The 19911-nt window shown below is 37.5% G+C and overlaps 1 protein-coding gene across 3 annotated transcripts in view; it reads right to left on the bottom strand.

Moving 5' to 3' along the window:
* The window catches only part of abcc9 (ATP-binding cassette, sub-family C (CFTR/MRP), member 9), an 84604-nt gene that overhangs the window by 10517 nt on the left and 54176 nt on the right, over positions 1-19911 (bottom strand). For all 3 annotated transcript variants that reach the window (XR_007945549.1, XR_007945551.1, XM_022219026.2), the window contains 9 exons: positions 17817-17919; positions 17351-17464; positions 16548-16668; positions 12155-12285; positions 9770-9848; positions 4692-4800; positions 1299-1402; positions 1042-1175; positions 70-132 (listed from right to left, as the gene is read on the bottom strand). Coding sequence is in view for 1 of the 3 variants with exons in the window: in XM_022219026.2 (XP_022074718.2) it covers positions 70-132; positions 1042-1175; positions 1299-1402; positions 4692-4800; positions 9770-9848; positions 12155-12285; positions 16548-16668; positions 17351-17464; positions 17817-17919 (958 nt within the window). In the remaining 2 variants the exon portion in view is untranslated. The remainder of the gene's footprint in view (positions 1-69; positions 133-1041; positions 1176-1298; positions 1403-4691; positions 4801-9769; positions 9849-12154; positions 12286-16547; positions 16669-17350; positions 17465-17816; positions 17920-19911) is intronic.

Genomic DNA, 19911 nt, shown 5'->3' with positions numbered 1-19911 from the left:
TCAACTTGGCTTCATCTGAGACAAAAAACTGAAAACAAAAACAAAAGGAGGATGCACTGAAGGACTTACTGCGATTGTAACGACTGTTCTGTCTGCAAACGCCGTCATCACAACTTTCTGTAAGATATTCTCCTGCAAGAAAACAAAGAGAAATTAAAGTTATTTTTGAAAATTAAACATAAACTATGTTGTCTAGGCTGATATCTGTCTAATTTACCCAGTAACACAAAATCAGTCCACTATTTATGCTATGGAGCAAACAACCAATCACTGTCAGATAACATGTGCTCACAATCTTTGTTTATGCTAACATGCACACAGCAGTTTGCACTTTTAACTCGTGTAACTCAACTTTTAGACAACGGAGGTAAAAACAGAAACAGAAGCAGTGATGACTGCAGTGAACATGTTCCTAACAGTAATAACATATCTAAATTTGGCGTTAGAACCTCTGAAATCAGTTTTAAAACTGAACAATGTCTGAAAATGAACTTTGTGTCAGGCAGCTTTTGGATGATCTATTTTTTATTTTGAGCATCATCACTGGTAACCAGAAGTGGGTAGGCGATAACCATTAAGAAAAGAAACCGCAGCTTTTTTTTTTTTTTTTTTTTTAATAGTGGTAGAGTCAACAATTTCAGGCTAATAGCATCTGGAGCATGCTTGTTACTTTCTTCAACATTCACATGTTTGTACAACAGGAATCCGTCCCCCAGACTCAAGCTTCAAACCTGTAAATTCTTTCTCTTACTCAAGATGACATTAAAGTTAAATGGTCAAAGTTTTGACACAGTTTAGTAGATTTAATGCTCAGAACAAGGTAAGCAGGTGGTGCTTGCCTTGTTTACACAACAGAACTTCGAGGGAACATTATAAGCGTTGCATGAGCACTGGGAGCAGTGTAGCGCTGCACCAGGAATTTAGTTCAAAAGAGATGGCTGCCAAATTCAAATGAGATATTTTTGATTTCTCTAGGCATAGTCTCTGAACTTTTTGATCACACCTCATACAGTATCTGATAACACAACAACAAAGACACACCGTGGCCATGTCTATAGATGCTGTGGCTTCGTCCATGATGAGGATGCTGCTTTTTCTGACAAATGCTCTGGCCAAACAGAAGAGCTGCCTCTGGCCAACGCTGAAGTTCTCTCCACCTTCTGTCACCACCGCATCTAAACACAGACATGAGATTAAATTATTATTTAAGTCTTTATATGAATCAATGTATCTCACAGGACTTCAGAACTGACTTTTGTTTCAATAAAACTAAAAGTTAAGGACATTTCTTTGAGTACCTAGTCCTCCAGGAAGCGCTTTCACCATGTTTTTTAACTGAGCGATCTCTAGCGCCTCCCACAGTCGATCATCGGTGCACGTCTTCTCTGGATCCAGATTAAACCTACGAGAACACATCATTTACATTAGGTTAAGAATGTCAAGTTTAGAAAGTTATCAGTACCTTTGTAAATCATTTTTCAGGGAGATTTTGTACCCAGCAGGTGAAAGAGGCAACACTTACAGGAAACCCACCGAAGCACAAATTAATTTACATTTTTTTCATAATGACAGGTCAAAGCAAAAACCTAAAACAAAATATGAACATCTGGTCTATTGCCTCTTGAAGTTTCTTGTTCTAAAACATGAGTAAACAGCTTGTGCTACTTGTTTGCAATCATAGCTTCTGGCTGTGATCTTGGAAAACTGCTGCAAAACAGATTTATTTTTGTTGAGATAGATAGTTTTGAGACAGAGTGCTGATATTTAAGCTAAACTGGATATTTATCTAAACTGGAAGTTTGGAACAGGGAGAAATTCTGCAAGAAAGACTAAAATGTAAGAATAAGGAGCTAACTCTAGTTGGCTGCTCGTATGTATAACAACAACTAATGACTAATTTTCATCAATGGAAGTCTGTGATTTTGAGATTTAATTGCATAAATAAGTGCTTTTACTGTTTGCATGTGTGTGGCAGAGTGCGAGTGATTCAGAGTTAGTCAGAAGACCACAGCAACATCTAAGAAAACAGTGTGAAGCAGTTACTGTCGACCATTCACCCCGGATTTTACGTTCACATAAACAGGGCTCGCTCACACTCAGCTTCACCGTATTCTCACACACACTCGCCATTAACCAGAGCGGCGTATCTGTCAAAACAAACAGCACATGGTCTTTGTCTTTTATAACAAACACAGAGTCACTGCATCATCCGGTAACACAAACACACAGAGGTTGTGAGGCTGTGCGACGGAGGAGAAAGAAAGGAGATAGAAAGCGACGCAGGATCCCTTTATCTCTCCGGCGACCTCCTCAGTATGTGACGTCTGTGACAAAAGTCAGATTATGTCCCAGCAAGAGTTCCCACTGTGCTTTCAACCGCTCACCCCACAGCTGGGACAGTGTGTCGTCATGTGACAAACATCTTTCAGGTCAAAACACTCGCCACCATCCAGCAACCAGGATTTTTCTCCAGCGTATTTATGCAGTTGTTGCTGCATTCTAGGTTGTTCTCCAGTCAGACATGACTGTTTCCATTGCAGGAGCAGAAAAAAAAAGTATGTTAAATATATTTAAAAACTTTCTGGGTAAGAGCTCTCAGTGTGGTGAGTCAGCACAGGATTTTCCACAGATGATTGTACTAAACCAAACACTGACACCCAGCTATGGTGGCTCTCAGAAGCAAAAGATGTCACTGCCTGTCCAGACTTGGTTCTACAAGCTTTTGTGACTCACATCAGTGTTTCAGATAAAATATAGAATAAATGCTTCAGAGTTATATTCAGGCTTTGGACCAAAGAAATATATGTAACAGTGAAAAGAAAGGTAACTGCATTCCATGAAATTACAGAGAAAAGTGGAGATTTTTAGTAGTAGGAATGTCTTTTTTGGCCCCAATCCAACCTAAGTCACTTATTTAGTACTTGCTGATACAAAGTCCCAATCCAATATCATTTGCCTATATAATGCTAATTTCAACTCCATCATAGCTATTAAAATCAATAAATCAATCCAATGTACAGGCTTGACAACTGAATCAAAGTTGCTCCTTAATGTTCACTGTTTGAAGTGTAGTGTTAAAGGGTAGGGTGTACTGTGGTTCCACAAGCTCAAAAAGATGGTAAAAAACCTGAAATCTCCACATATCCATCAGAAAATGTATTATAGATCAGCCGTAGTACCTGGTTGTTCCACCAGGTGGAGCCTCTTACTGTTTAATACTGTAGTAACGTGAAGAGGTGGTCACTCAGACTACAGGGACTTCTTGTTCGTAAGCAGAGAGCATTGCAGAGGTTTAGCTAGCAGTGGGCACCATGACAAAGACTTCTGTGCTGCTTAATGACCTCCACCAGAGTTTATGTGGTTAAGACAAGTAGGGTTTAATTAGGGCATCATACAGAGCATAAAGCATATTCTACATCCCATTGGCTGCTTTTGGGGTCCAATAGTGTGTCTATTGACTAACATAGGAGGTCAATAGACCACAGGACAAATGCCCCCTATGCCAAGTTTAAACTCACAAAATATTAACTGACAATGGTAAATTTATTAAGGAAACTATTTACAATATGCATCTATAGCACCTTACTCCAAATTGTGTTTCTTTTACGATACCTATGTTACAGCAAATGTAAAAAATAAATAAATAAAAAATCTGGTTTGGCTTGTAAAGATACCAATCAGTCAAGAAAATACGTTTATAGGATAGGGACACCCCTAATTAGTGGGGTTACAATTTCAAAATACATTTTTAAATAGGCTAAAGAGTAATGTATACTCATGCTAGTCTATGTCTAACACCAACACTGGCCCATAGATATCAGAGTGTAAATATCAAAGCTTATGTGTTTGATTAAGTTTGAGCTATATAAACTGAAATGTCCATGAGAACAAAACTTTACTGTGATGTATACAGTCTATAAAAGGTCAGAATACAACAATAATGAATGAAATCCCAGTTTTGACAAAAGGTTAACAGAGACTTGAGTTTAGTTTGTTGTTTCAGGCTGTTTGCTGGAGGTTTTCCTCAGAGTTTATTAAATACCAGCATTTGTCACAGTTAACAGCTGCAGTTAAATCATTTTTTACAAAGCGGATGTTCTCAGGTTGACCCCTGAGTGTCATAACAGCTCTCAGCATATTTTTATATTACTGGTAGTGAAAGTCTGTTTATGACAGTTTTCTGTCATGTCAACTGTTTTATTGCGGAGATTTTTATGTTCCAAAGTCCAGCAGCAGGATATGTGCGGTGGTGACAGTACTGTCCGTTTTCCATATAAAATCTAAATCACGAAACAAACTGCAAAAATAAACACGAAAGTAAGCAGTTCTGTAACAAACCATGACAGTAAACAATGCTTCAAATACAAAGAATTGCAATTAATAGCGATTAAATGTTAAAATGGCAGTTCGGACAACACTTCGTTTTGTTTTGTTGTTACCCCTCAGCTTTAGATGAATGATTTACAAGTATAGACTGCTCTATATAGAAGTCTAGGAGTCCTGTGAAGACAAGTTATAATTCTTCAGCCAGTGTTATGATTGGTGACACAACAACAACATAAACAGGAAGTGAGCGGTGAGGGGGACAGTTCAGCTGGGGTGGAAATACAAAGAGGGAACAGATTTTAAGCTTTACATAATGAGGTTATTAAAATGATAAACAGAAGCTTTGCTGGAGTGTGTTTGTGTACCTTATTGATCCACTAAATAACACAGGATCCTGGAGGATGATGGAGAGTCGCGACCTGAGAGTCTGCAGAGGAAGTTTACAGATGTCAATCCCGTCGATGATGATCTTCCCTGCAAATAAACAAACATACGCTCACAACTTGAATCAAAGTGAGTTCCGACTTTCCAGTCTGACCAATAACTGTGTTTCCTGTATGTTGCACATAAAAAGAAACCTTATTACAGTTGTATTAATAACTTTATTAGTTGACATCTTTAGCTAATAAAGGCAGATGTACAGTCGTGAACGAAAATTGACATCCACTTGTAAAGACCATGTACATCAAGGTCGTCTTTAGCTCCCAATGACTATCACTCTGAACGTCCTGTTATGGAATCAGTGAAACAAAAGTCTTCGTTGCTTAAAAAAAAAAAGGATCTTGTTTTATAGTTCTTTCACAGATTCATTAAAGGTCTTGAGAAAATATGACAGAATTTGCTTGGCCAAAAATATACATACAGCAACTTTCACCTCAGCTTGGGGCTTTAGGTTTTCATCCACAAGTTGATGGTTGTATTTTCTCTTCACAGAATTGTCAAGTTAAACTAAATTTGTAGTTTTTCTGACTTAGATTTGTTTATTCATTACAGTTCATAGGTTCTTGATGGACTTTAAGTCAGGACTTTGTGGAGGCCAGTCAAAAACCTTCATTCTAGCATGATTTAGCCATTTCCTCATTGTCCACGATCCAAACTTCTGACTGATGATTTCAGCTTTTCCTGAAGAAAGTGAACGTAACTCTCTTTAATCATGCTTCCATGATACTGCCACCACCATGCTTGACAGTAGGTTTGGTCAAATTAAAACATATTTCTGGTCAGTGTTGCAAAACAGCACATTTTTTGTTTCATCTGGTCACAAAATGTCTGTATGTAAACTTTTGTTTATGACTGTAAGTGAAACGCCATTTAACAACTACAGCAGCCGCTAAACAAGTGGAGCTTCCAGTCCCCACATAACGATTTATTACAATAGTATTTTTAACTTCACACTCACTCAAAAGATGTATTTACAGCAACTAGTACCATTCAAGTGACACTCATTTGATACCATTTTAAAGACACAGTGTTAAGAAAAACATCTTCAACTCCAAAGCTGGCTGGCACAACCTTACTGGTTCTTTTACCTTTCTTCTGAACTAAAACACATTTTAAAAAATGTTGTACAGCTCTTGACCATTTGAAGTGAGATCCATGACCTGGTTGTCAACCTCTAAAGGTCTTGCCTGAACCACAGCTATTTTTCTAACTGGTTCATTAAAATAAGCGTTAAGGCAGATTTTAGAGGTACAAAGGTAATTTTAAAGTCTATAAAATGACATAATTAGATGCAAATTTCACTCACAGCAGCCCTAGGAATTACCCTGGGCCATTTATTTATACTAAACATGTAGATGAATACTTTTTATCCATGCTTTTATCTATACTTAAACAGTATATCTGTGTCTGCTGAAAACATATTTTCAGGGTAACAAAACCACTAATGTCTACAGTTCAGTCAAGACCTGCTCTGGTTTCATTTCACTGCTTTATAAGGAAACACTGCTGACACAATGGTTTTAATTTACTGCTAAATGAAGCGTCCAACCAGCTGTGTGTGAGCGTATGGAAAAAGTGACTTTGCGAACTCATCTTCGTCCGAATAATCTGTCTGGAAGCACTGTATCGCAGCACAAAGTAAAAACAGAATGATGCGATTACAACTCACTTTCAAAATGCAATAAATTAAAGGGTCAGCTTTAAGACTTTATGGCTGCTGTATGGATGAAATATGAGACAATCGGAGGGAAATAGCTGCAAGAAAATCCGGTCAGGTCTTCTGCTATGTCCTTGTTTTAATCCTTTGATAAAAGAGTTTACTTCAGGTCCTCTGAAAGTGAAACACAAGACACTAAGAACAAAAAGACCAGCGGACTCTCACTTAGAGGGACCTGCTTGAGTATTTAAAAAGAACTGTAATGAAAGACGGGGCAGCTGAATAAATATTTTGTCCAACATAAACACACGGTGCTATAATACTGTGTGGACAGTCGACGTTTGCAGAAGACGTAGAACGTCTTTTGAGGGAAAGTTAGATGATTCATTGACATTAAGAGGTGCTTTAGTCTGAACAAAACCCACTCAAATACCTTATGCTCTTTTTGTCCCTAAATCACCTCAAATGCTTTTAATACTACGGGTTTCGGCAGATTATATACAAGTTATTTATAACCAAAGATGTTGGAATTTTAACAGTAAGTGTGTGCTGTTCTGTAAATAGTTTTTGGAAAAATTGACTGTTTTAAGGTTTGTGTAGCATCAACCTTTGCAACCTTCTCTCTGCTTTGTGTAAAAACGTCCTGCAGTTCAGCCGAATAGTCCATGAATTTGCAGACAGTAGGAGCTCAAAATTTAGTTTTTTTTCACAGAATCTCGTGGAACTGGTTTGTTTTTGACCAAATTTTAAATAAGGCATGTAGTCTAAATGGATTGTGATGAAATATGCCAATTTCAAGCTTTAATTTGGTTAATTTTAGTGCATGTTGCACATGGTGTCATTCATTATTGTCATAAAAATCCAGATTGTTTTCCCCCTTTTTGATAAATTGCATAAATATTGCTCTTCAATTAAAGACAACATGCCTTTCAAATCTGCAAGTGGGTTTTAGGGTCAGAGAGTTAATGGATTGTTTCAGTGCAAAAACTTTAAAAGCAAATTATCTCAAAATTTGATATGATCTGCTCTGAGCAATGATCTGGTTTTGGTCTTTTAATAGGACTTGTAGACAATAAAACATACGTATTGTTTTCTGTTTGTCTAAGATTTGAGAGCAGCCAAGAACTGGTGTTCTCTTTCCAGCCTGTTTCATTTGATGAACTTTTAACCGCCCAATGACAAACTTTAAATGTTTTACACTTAAGAGAAAAGCTAAAAAAATACTCATCTGTGTTGGAGAAATATGTTTTATCGTAATTTACACGTTATGATTCCTCAGATTCCGCAGGTGGTAAGAAGAACCAAGAGGGATGAGATTTATACAGTTTGGTCTACGGGCTGAAAAGGTTTATGATCACCACTTTAGACAAAACTGTAAACTGAACCAGTGGTTGTGTTCATAGTTAAAAGGTTCCGTGTAGCAGGAATAAACAATACAAGCATTGTTAGACACATCAGGATACCTGAGTATAATTAGTGTAAATAATTCTGCCTCATTTACTGAGCACTGTTAGGGCTGAGGTTTCTAATATTTACAAGAAGGAACTCAAACTCCTTCCCAGCTCTTCCTTTACTTTTTCTACCGTTTTAAAGAAGACTAAAAAAGCATTTAGAATTTAATTACAGCTACTGTACGTCATGTATATTTACTTTAATTAATACAGATTTAATGATTTAATGTGGTAGACCTAAAGAGGTATCTAATGCAACTTTTACTGAGAAGAGCTTCAACAGATGATTTAGTTTCATTGTTTGGACAGTACGAGACTAAATATTATGTTCATTAGCCAACAGGAGAATAATGTGTTGAAATAAAAATAAAACCTAATATTTAATGTCAGCTACGACAGATGTTTAGTGTTACTCTTCTGTTGAGTTAGAACCTGCATCTCAACAGAAACCAGAACAATCCGTTGGGGCGATAAAGACCAAGGAAAGCGATCACTTAGCATCTAAATCTGGTTGCGTTTTATATTTGTGGAATGGCTAAAACCTGTCTTACATCGTTTAAACTAAACTGAATAAGGCTTTTACAGTCCACATGTTTCCATACAATTGTCAAAGGAATTTGATGCAAACTTTTGAATAAAAAAAGAAAAAAATGTTAATTGGGCTTGTTTCCATTGATTGCTTGGGAGCAAAAAACTAGGCTGCATAAAGCCCTCAATTAACATTTTTTCTCATTCGTTTTCTAAAGCACTTTTCAAAAACAAAGTTACAGTGCTTTCCAAAAAAACTGATGTAAAGTTAAATTAAAAAAAACTAATTCTACGATAAAGTAATTGAGTTGAAAAAGGAGAGGCAAGGCTGTAAAATACCAAACTTTTTAGGAAAAAAATGGTAAATTTACAACAAAAAACTTGAATATTAACTAAGAGTAAAGTAGCACATTTTGGAGAAATAAATCCTAAATGAACTAGAAAAGCACTCAGAGTGTAGTACTCCACCACAGCTGCTAAGTCCTATCATTTCCGATGGGTGAAATCTTTTTAAAAATCCGTGGATCCAGACTATAAGCCGCATCACGGCCAAAATGAAAATTTCATCCACATTTGTTAATCCAGTTTTGCGTAATATTGCGGAAAGACAGACAGAAAAACCAATGCTCGTCACAGAACAAGAGAAGAAACTTAAGATTTTAAAGTCAAATGACCAAGATAAAAAGACAGAAATTCTCTGAGACAGAAGTCACAAATGGAGAAAAGTAACTCCGATGCAGTTGGTAAAAAGGGATTTGAAAGACTTCCATTTCTTCCAGATGACAAAAAGACAGTTTTTAGGTCAGCTTTAAATGAGTTGAAATGAACAGAAATCAAGATAGCAAATGTGCATATAATAAAAAAATATTGTCTAGTCAGAAATGTAAGACAAAAAACACTGAAATTCTTGGAAACTAAAATCACAACAACATGAATCCAGAAGTTGAGATGTGTTGTATGCAGAATTATGTTTTATATGCAATCGAAACTCTAACAAGAGCTCGATGTCACTCTTTAAAACTGGTCTGTAAAGTTTTTTTTTAACTTTAATATTCTAATATATCAAACCCCTCCAGCAATATATTTTGAAGAGCATCTTTTAATCTTTCAAGTGGATCAGAGGGAGTTCAAAGTCAAAACACTGGATCACAAGAGTCATGTTGTTTTTGGGAGAAGCAGAACTCGAGGTTAAGAGTCACTCAAGGCAACAACCGTGAGGGAAGTCCTTCAGCTTAATGGGACATAAACATAGTGAAGCAGTGAAAGACGGAGAGAGATGATGGCGGCAGCAGGAATAGAAAAGATGAAAGGCGTGGAAAGAACAAAGTGCTCTCTTTGTTAACAGTGTGACAGGAGACAGACCCACCTTCGAAAATATCCACCATGTTGAAAAAGGCCAATGATAGGGACGACTTGCCACTGCCAGTTCGACCACAGATTCCAACCTAACGGAGGACGAAGAGACAAAGTCAATAAACCTCCCTTTACTTGACACTATAGAGAGGCATCGGACACCTGAGTGATAACAGAGCAGCAGGTTCATGCTGTGTGTGGTCGGAAAGTGACAGCTGGCTGCGACTTCAAAGAGAAAATCACACTTTTCAACAAAATTCACAGTTTATTTATTAGTGTTTGACATTCTTCACTGTACATGTTAATTTAAACTCTAGTGACAGTAACATCACAGTCAAAACCTCAATGGAAAACCTGCCTTGCCTACATTTTCTAAACCTTGAACTTGTTGCTTGTCTGAAATGTTTGTGTAGTCTCTGTGCACACTGCCACTTTGTAAAGTCTCTCGATCATTTTTAAGATGATCCTGATTTGCATAAAGTAGCCGAGACTTCAACTTTATGCAAATGAGACATGGGCAATTTGATGTCACATCTCTCAAGATGTGCTAGGTTGCAGAAAATGGGTTGAAGTATTGAATCCTGTGCACATACAACATACATTAAGTTAGATGTTAGTTAGCTGGCTGTGCACAGAGAAGCCTCTAGTCTCTGTAGTGGTTTATTTAACTCTCATTTAAACTAAATTCAGTTTCGTTTTTTGTTAGTCTTTGACATTTTTACTATGCTTGTTAATTTAAACTGTACTAACAGCAACATTGCACTCAAAATCTCAATGGAAAAGCTGTCTTGACTATGTTTTTTTTTTTATCTTTAGCGTGCTGCAATTTTAAGTAAAGAGTTCACAAAAATGTGTTTCTGAAAACACTTGAGGTGAGAAACAAGCTTAGATCATTAAAGGTTATTTTAAAAATATTTTAAAAGTTTCCAGAAGCATCAAGTGGCAACTGGATGGTACCGAGATATGAACTTTATGCAAATGAAGCGTATTCAGTGTGAGGCTTCTTCTATCAAAGCGCATCGTGATACAATAAATTGAAAGTGTTGAAGGGACAGATACTAAGGACACAAACCATAAATAGATGTTAACTAGGTGGCTGTGCACAGAGAAGTCTCTAGACTCCACTTGGCAACACAAAAAACTTTGTGACCACAGTTACTTTGAAAACACTGAAATAAGGTTAACATCAGATTTACGTGAATTTAAACTGAGTTATTTTATCTGTATGAGCAGAAAACATATTTGAAATTGCAGTTGAACATGATATTATTTGATTAATTCTGTAGCCCTACATAGCATTACAAACATTTTGCACGCTAAATTTGGGAGAGCCTTAACCTTTACAAGACATTATTTTGAAATTTGATAAAATTAGACATACAGATGAGGAAACCTAATAACCCAGTGGATGTGACACACAGCACATGGCCCTGAGGGAAGTCTCCGGTTTGAATCCCAGCCAGTTAAACCATTTGCTGTATGTCACTCCCTAAGTCTTGCTTCCTCTTCTCTCACTCAAAACAGACATAAAAATGAAGGGAAATCTATAAACTGCATCTTCAGAGATCGAATTCATTAATTACAGCACAAAGGTAAAAAAGATGGTTGATTTTTTTTGGCTACCAGAGACATTGACAAACCACATCGCTGTATTGGAGACAGAGTGGAGGTGATGGAAATCTGGCAACAGACTGGAAAAGAAGGGCAATTTTGACCTTGTCTATGAGAGGATAAAGAGCAGTTGTGCTTCAGGTGTAGTGAAGCAAGATGTTGGACATCTCTGCTGCAATAAACTTGCATCAACAAAGTTTGTGGTACAAACAAGCTACAAAAACACTGTAGATATCATGGAGGAGGTAGTGCGACAATGTATTAGGAGCATTGTAGGTTTTTCTTTAAGAGTCTTATTTAAAAAGCTTTTTATCAGGCATTTACAAGATTTTTTAAACTGATCTTTTGTACAGATGAGGATTCCACTTTCACTTTTGTTATGACAAAATAGATAAATTGATTAAATATGATGTAACTCCTCCTGTTGGGTCTCTAAACAACATTTCCCTGCTGCTTATAGTGGCACATATCTACGTCATTACAGTGTACTGTGAGGCCAACTGTTCCTCATGACACCATGTGAATTACCTGCTACTGTGTAACTGCTTTCAGAAAAGAATTATTACTGCAATTGCAATCTGCACTGTTATATAAGCGTCACTTGGCCGTGACTTCAGAAGGAACATTTGCAGAGACATGTAGTTGGAGCTGCAACCTTTTAATGAGCTGCCAAACAAGCTTCTTTCAGTTCATAGCAGCTGTGATTCTAATACTGCATGATGTAGCAAAAGTATTATCATTATCCTGCAACCCTGGCCGGCTCTCCTCACAGCATCCCGTTAATTACCTTCTGGCCTGGCTCGACGTAGGCATTGACGTGTTTGAGCACCGGTTTGAGCATCGGATCGTAGCGAACGCAAAGGTCGTGGATCTTTATCTCGCCATTGTGAGGCCAGCTCTCGGGCACCTGAGAGGAATCTGCATGGGGAGAAAACACCGGTGAGTTTAATCATTTCTGTCTGGCAATTATTTCAGTCTGAAACACACCAGAGCAGAAAGAAACAGACACTAACAGCTGCCAGGATCAATGTTACAGTCATCAGTGGTGTAAACAAGAGCTTATAGAACATATGGACCAAGTCATAACACTGCAGATATACAGTAGTGGAGTTTATCAGCCAGAATGCTGCTCAGATTCCTCACTGACATCCACACACTTAGAGTTAACACACATAACATTACTAATCAGCACATTTACAGTGATAAACAATAAATAAATCATTTTTTCATAAATACGTGAAGACATGATATCCGTTTTTCTTTAACTTTGTTTGTTCTGCTAATTTCCTAATTTTATGTCTGGATTCGGCTCAATTGTGACTTAAAATTCAGATTAGATGCCAATAGATGTTGCTGCTTTGCTCAGTTTAATTATATCTATCTATCTATCTATCTATCGATCTATCGATCGATATATCGATATATCGATAGATCGATAGATCGATAGATATAATTCTAGTTATATAGAGTGATTGTGTCACTGTTCGGGATCTACACTGGAACCTTGGTGTTGGCTAAGTGTTCTCCCCCGGGACTGTTATGACGGCATGTACTGTGTAGGAGTAAGGAATGAGTAAGGATTAACTGAAAGTTCTGAAACTGCTACCAAGTTTGCGTGCATTATTGCGTCAAGGTTAAAATATTAATAATTAAATGTGATAAAGACATCATATCAAGCGAAGGTTACTCAAGGAAAAGGAAGCATTTCATGGCTCTGATGGCATACAGGTGCTCTTTGATGAGACAAAACCCAACAGGCATTGTTTGACTGAATGAAATAAATTCATGAATGAATAATATCATTTCACCTGAAGACAAGAGTGCCTTTGTTTTATCTGTGGTTGTCTGCACCACATAATTAAACAAGGCTTTCTGGATCTTGTTTAACTGTTTAAAACTGTAGTAAGAACTACTTTTGGTTGATAAAACTACTTTCGTTTTACATCTATGTTGGAACAAATTAGCAAAGCGCAGTACTCAATGTCTGTATGTTCATTATATTTAAAAAATTTTTTTAGAACTTTATTTGTCATTTCAACAAGTACAACGAAATTACAAATTACTGATGGCGGGAGCTGCCATGCAAGGCGCTAACCATGCCCCATCAGGAGCAATTAGGGGTTAGGTGTCTTGCTCAGGGACACCTCGACATGAGCACGACGGGCCGGGGATCGAACTGCAACCCTCCGGTTGCGAGACGGCCACTCTACTCATACTAAACTACCAGATCTGAATTTGTATTATTTAAAGTTGCATATATACTTAATATCACTGCTTATTTTAAGTTGTGCCAGGTGCTCAATCCCTTTTCGGACCTGGACTCCTTTCTGTTAATCAGAAGGCGACTTAAAATGTCGGCTTTATGATCAGAATTAGCATCTTGTTTACTTTCCCACAAAAGTCGTGACCAGGTTGGACAATATTTGGACTAAATTAACAATATGCATGAAGCGCATACTGTCATATTAACAAATAGGGAAGCGCAAGCGATGTTCTTAGTTATGTGAAGTAATTAGGCAGCGACTCTTTCCGCATTTAAGCACAAATATTGGCCCAAAAATGTCACAAAGAGAAAAAAAAATCTTTTTCATCCACTTTGCTCAACAATTTAACATGCATGATTAACTTAAAATATCCATCAAAATTAAATTTACGACAATGAAGGCAGAGTCTGTAACAGGTCAGATTAATGAGACGCACCGATAACTGTATTCCAAGTTTTGACGCAATATTAACAGAAACTGCAGTTTAGTTTGGTTGCTTAGGAATATTTCCTCTTAGTATATTTAACACCTGCAGCAGGACCCATATGAGCATCTCAAAATATAGCTGTGCTCTATTTATGCACAGCAGTAGGAAATTGTTTAATATAATTATTTATAATTATAAATTTTCCCCAACATGGAGACAGGATGGATCAGGAGCCCACAGCAGCTCACAGAGTCGCAGTTTAGTTTGCTGCTTACACCTGTTCAGGAATACTTCCTCCGAGTTTATTTTTTACCTGTAGCATCAAACAAAGGGACAGAATTTTCATTGTTTCAGAAATCATAAATCAACTAGGCTGTAGTCATTAGTTTAGATTTAGTATTTTGTTTATTAGAGCATTACTGTGCAATCTACATAACTTTATTTCTGGCAAATATGTTCAATATTTAGTAAATGCTGTCATTTTAACAGACTGGTAAAGCAGCAAAGCTACATATACCACGTCTGAAAACAGCTTTAGTTTCTGAAACTGAGTAAAATCGCAAAATTCACCAATGCTGCTGCATGTCTGAGGTATCTGTTTAAGCAAATATCACATTCAGACTATTGTACGCAATCTCCTTTTGATGACTAAAGTAATAACTTGTGTAATATTTGTTCTGAGTCTCCCCTGATGCCCGTCATCCCACTTTAAAACCTCTGTACTACGTGAAAGTGGAGCCTACGTGCCACATTATTCATATTACCACACCGGCGAGATAAGAATTTGATAGTCCTGCCACTGCCTCCTTTTAGTTCTCCCTCCCAAAGTTTGGAGGATTTTCTACTTTTATCAATTCGCTGGAAGCTTCCATGATGTCAGAGAGGGAAAGCTCTTTCTGTTCTCTGTCACTGAGGGGTTTGTGGATTGTTTTACGGTCTCATAGGTCATTTACTGTAAAATACAAGACTAAGAGGAAAACTCAATGACCCTTATAAGAGACACAGATTATAGTTCAAGAAAATGTGGAAAAATAGTTACTTTTTCTTTTTCTGTATCGATTTCTTTTCTCTCCTTCCTTGTTTCTTCGACTCATCCGTCAAGCTCAGGAATTGTTTTTGTTGTTTCCCAAAATACTGGAGCTGCTCCATCTTGGTGAAATGTTCTTTGGCAGATCGCTCCAGACTTTTCCTTTTTTGTACAACAGGTTTTGCTTGGTTGGGTTTGGTTAGATTAGATTTTTGGCTCAGCTTGGCGAGATAGCTGTAATCTCATGCTGATGAAATAATAGTTAAATAATGAAAAGTGTCAGTGTTTTGTCATCTCCTCTGCCAGGAAAAGATTTCAGCGGTGTTTGTATTCCACCATAGCAACAGCGCGGCCAGTAAACCCAAAACAAAGCTTCTGGACTCATAAGCAAAAGATGAAACCATTACAAAGCTTCTAAACACATACTGTACATGTGCACAAAAAGTTGATTTATCATTAGATGAAGTTGTTCCGTCATATTCCTGTGGCAGACAAAACCATATAGAGATCTGCTGTGTGCATAATATAAATCATTGACAGGTTTGCACACTTCAAAGCATCAATTTAGTCATTTAAGTCCCTTATTTGGAGCTTGAAAGTGTGCAGATTTGTCACTGACCTGTAGTTAGAACGTCTGTCTTTCACCTTCAAAATGTTTGGTTGGATATCTGCACATTTAGGACCTCTTGAGTGCATAATTTCTGACAGTTTGCATCCAAATGTCTTTAGGAGATCACTTAGAAAAGTGAAAAATTAGATTTGGAAATGCTGGAATGCAGTAATCAGATACTTCCCAAAGTTTTGGCTCAGTTCAGCCTTTTAAGATGTCAAATCGGACAATTAAATGAGCACCAAAGACGTGGTTCTCCTCTGGGGCTTTATCAGGGTCACTGCGACATGGATAATGTCACAAGTTTATCCAAGTTGGAGCAGATTTGTATGAGATGAAATCGGGATTTAGCAATAATTGCATGTGAATGTCAGTTATCAATTGTATTTTTGGAGCCTACTGGTATATATTTACATGCTTTAAGGTTCAAGAAATACATTACATTTCTTCTTTCTGTCTGAAATGCTCCATTTTAGGTCCTGTCGTTTTAGGGGCCCTCTTCCAAAAAAGCTGAACTGATTGATCAAATGGTGCCATAAAAACAAGGTAAAATTGATTATACACCAAAAGTTCAAATCTCAGAGTATAGGGATGTGGCTCTAGTAGAAATGGCTAGCAATTTTTTTGCTTAAAGGTCAAACTATTTTCTATGTAGATGTAGTGACATAGATCAGTAACAGAAATACAAGTCTGGACTTCAAATGCAGCATTTTAGGCAGATAAAGAGAAGTACTTCCTCTGTGAGACAATAAATCCCTTTAGTGTAGACTTGTACATGTATAGAAAGCAGTCATACAGCAAAACCGACCAAAAAGCAGAATATAGATCTCAGTCAGTCTGATCAAAACTGACCTATAGATCCCTCGTAGTTTTCCGATTCTGTACCGAGGAAACTGTTGACCTTCTTCACAGCTGCCATCTGAACCTCCAGGTCTGCCAAGTTCCTCACAACCCAGTTCAGGTAGTTGGTGACCTGCAAAGAAACGTACAAACACATTGGATCATGTTTCCAATGCGGAGACTATTTATATCTACAGTGTAGACAGTAAAGATCCAGAGCTACCTTCAGGTTTCCATGAAGCATAAGTAACTGAACAAAAAATAACTGAATAAATACACAGTATTTAGGGACTTCACATGCGTTTACTTCTCTCCTGCTCTCTGTGCTCACATATGCTGTTTTTTTTTTTTAAAACAGCCAGATTCCAAATAAAGCTGTCCTCATTTAAATATTTTTGTTTCCATTTTCAGACAAGAGACCACTTTAGTCTACATCGTCACCAGAAGTCTCTTCATATTTCCAAGCTGCTACTCTGCATCACTAAAATACAGATTTTATAACCACCACCATACAAATGAGTGAAAAAGATGGTTAGATGGTAACTATACAATAAGAAGAAAACAAATGCTTTAGTTGGTCTGAGCTTTTATAGTTTGTTCAGGGGTTTGATAGAAACTTCTTTTCAAGCGGCTCTGACTTAAATAATGAGCCCTCATTTTAATTCAATTTTGTCAAAGTAAACTGCACTTACCTGAAGCATTTTTTTGAGAAAATTTGTTTAGATTAATTGATTACAGTAGTAATTAAACAGTCGATAATGGCAGGCCTAATTCAACTGCGCAAAACTCCCAGGAATCTTAAAAAGAAACCTCACAGTGAGGGCGTAGGTGAGTCCGAGGCCCACCAGTCCTCCAGTTTGTAAACCAAATCGTAAACTCCATATTGACGTTGCTGCTGCCGTTAGCACGATCACTGCTCCGAGGTAGTCCTGCACAGAGATCAGGAAAAGAAAGAAATTATAATTCAGGGAGCTTAAACAGGCAAAATCAACATTCAGAAAACGTATTTATTTTTTAAATGTTTATATTTAAAAACTGAGCAAAGTTTTGGAAATGGGTCCAAAAAAGTGTACAAGGGGCAACAAAAAAAGAACTGCAACTTACTTAACATACATATAATCAGCAATGGGCCCCTTTTATGTATATCCTTTCTCATATACAGTAATAATTAAATAATTTATGAGACAGTAAAATTGCCCATCTAAACTAAAACATGTAGTGATTTATTCCATACATGTGTTTATAGAATTTTTTTTTTTAAATCATGAAACCGTTTCTCACCGTTCGGACCTCCAGCCAGCGGTTGGCAGCAGACAGAAACAGGTAGGCTGTGTTATTAGTGTCTGTCAGCTCCAACATACGCTGTTTAAAACGAGCCTCCTGTCTGAAACAAACATAAGGCACAGAGCATACATCAAACCTTTAATTAGTCGATTCAGAAATAAAACTTTATTGCTGTTGTCTTTTCTTCAGGGCTCAAAACACAAATCTTAAAACAATAATCTCACGAATGGAGTCTAGTACGAGACATAACAAATGTAATAAACAGGAAATAAAAACTAACTCAAAACCACAAGTAAACTATTTTTCAACTACGAGAATAAACCAGTTGCGACGTTATTCTGTCCCTAGGTTTCTTCTTTAGTAAGTCAGACGTTGCCATCTGAACCAGACGTGGTTTGGAGGGAGACCAGTAGATAATGATAATGGGAACTATCGCATGATTGCCAAGAATCTGTCTCAACATCAGATTCACTATTTCTGCATGTACGTGCGTGTGTGTGGCTCAGTGTTTGTATATTTGTGAGTGTGTGTGTGTGTGTGTGTGTGTGTGTGTGTGTGTGTGTGTGTGTGTGTGTGTGTGTGTGTGTGTGTGTGTGTGTGTGTGTGAGGAAGAGGAAATCCTTAGGGAAGAGTGGAGGAAAAAGCGTGAGAGCTGTTTAATGTTGGATTATATCATCGATGGGAAACAGGGTGAAGACAGAAATACAAGAAGATGCTTCCACTGATACTACTGTCGCTGCAGCACAAGATTCTATCACCAGTTATAAGTAAAAACAGAACCACTAACACTAATATTATCACTACAGCTACGACTGCATTAATCCAAAGTCTTATTCACACATGCATACAAAGATCCACACAGTAATTTCAAGAGTGGAATTAAGTCTAAGTGTTTGTGAAGAAAAATAATCCCTCATGGATTGTCCAGTTACCGAAGGCCCTGACAGCATTTGAATGCGTCAGTTTTGTGTCTGAACGATCATTTGCTGACATTTCTGTAAAAGTTACAACAGTGATTTTTACTAGATCTCATTTGGTTTGCAGCCAAGATCGCAGAACCACTTTGCTTTACAGTTTTACATCAATTACCAAACAAAATGTCCATATAAATAAACCTTTACTGCAATGAAGTCTACAACAAATCAGGCTAATGAGGCTCACAAAAAATGTAATACAGGTTTTGACGAAGTGGAGTTTAGTTTGTTGCATCCAGCTGTTTAGGACCATTTCCTCTGAGTTTAATAAATACCTGCAGCATCAAACAACATATGAGCATCTTGAAAAACAGAAGAGCTGCGCAACAACAGCACTGGTAATTTCACTAATAATCTGTTATGAATTCTCTCTACATGGAGACACAAAGTGTCACAAATCAGGCTGTTACTTCCTGTTGTTTAGGACTATTTCCTCAGATTATTAATACCTGCAGGATTGACCAGCAGCAGGATACATATAAGCATCTCAAAAAGGAAAAGAGCAGTGAAACAACAGCACCTGCAACTTAATAAATACTCTCTATTCTTTCGACATGGAGACACAGAATCACAATGTAGTGTGTTGCACCAAGCTGTTCAAGACTATTTCCTCTGAGTTTAGTAAACACCTGCAGAATCTCAACATGGGGACACACAGAATCACAATTAAGTATGTTGCTCCCAGGACTCTCAGATAGCTTAGTTGGCTGGGCGGGTGACCCATGAACTGGGGCTATATATAGCGGTTCAAGGGCTTGAATCCAGCTCATGGCAATTTACTGCCACTCTCCTACCCATGTTTCCTGTCTCTTTCTTACTGTTCTATCTGACAAAGGCAAAAATGCCCCAAAAACAATAACTTCAAGTTCGTTGCTCCCAGCTGTTTAAGACAGGGATGGGATCAGCAAGTTCTGATTCCAGCAGAAAGCTGTTGACGGATGGGGGGGGGGGGGGTGATTTCATTTCAAACTTGAAATGAAATCCGTGGAAATCCGCGGAGCCGCGGTAAATTCCCATCCCTGAAAAAAAGCGGAATTCCGCGAATTCGCGGAAAAATCACATCCCTGTTAAGACTATTTCCTCTGACATAATTAAGTAGCTGCAAAATCAAACAGCAG

The sequence above is a fragment of the Acanthochromis polyacanthus genome, chromosome 1, assembly GCF_021347895.1.
Source record: "Acanthochromis polyacanthus isolate Apoly-LR-REF ecotype Palm Island chromosome 1, KAUST_Apoly_ChrSc, whole genome shotgun sequence".
Classification (NCBI taxonomy): domain Eukaryota; kingdom Metazoa; phylum Chordata; class Actinopteri; family Pomacentridae; genus Acanthochromis; species Acanthochromis polyacanthus.
The sequence above is the reverse complement of the archived record's forward strand: the minus strand, read 5'-3'. Positions and strand labels throughout refer to the sequence as shown.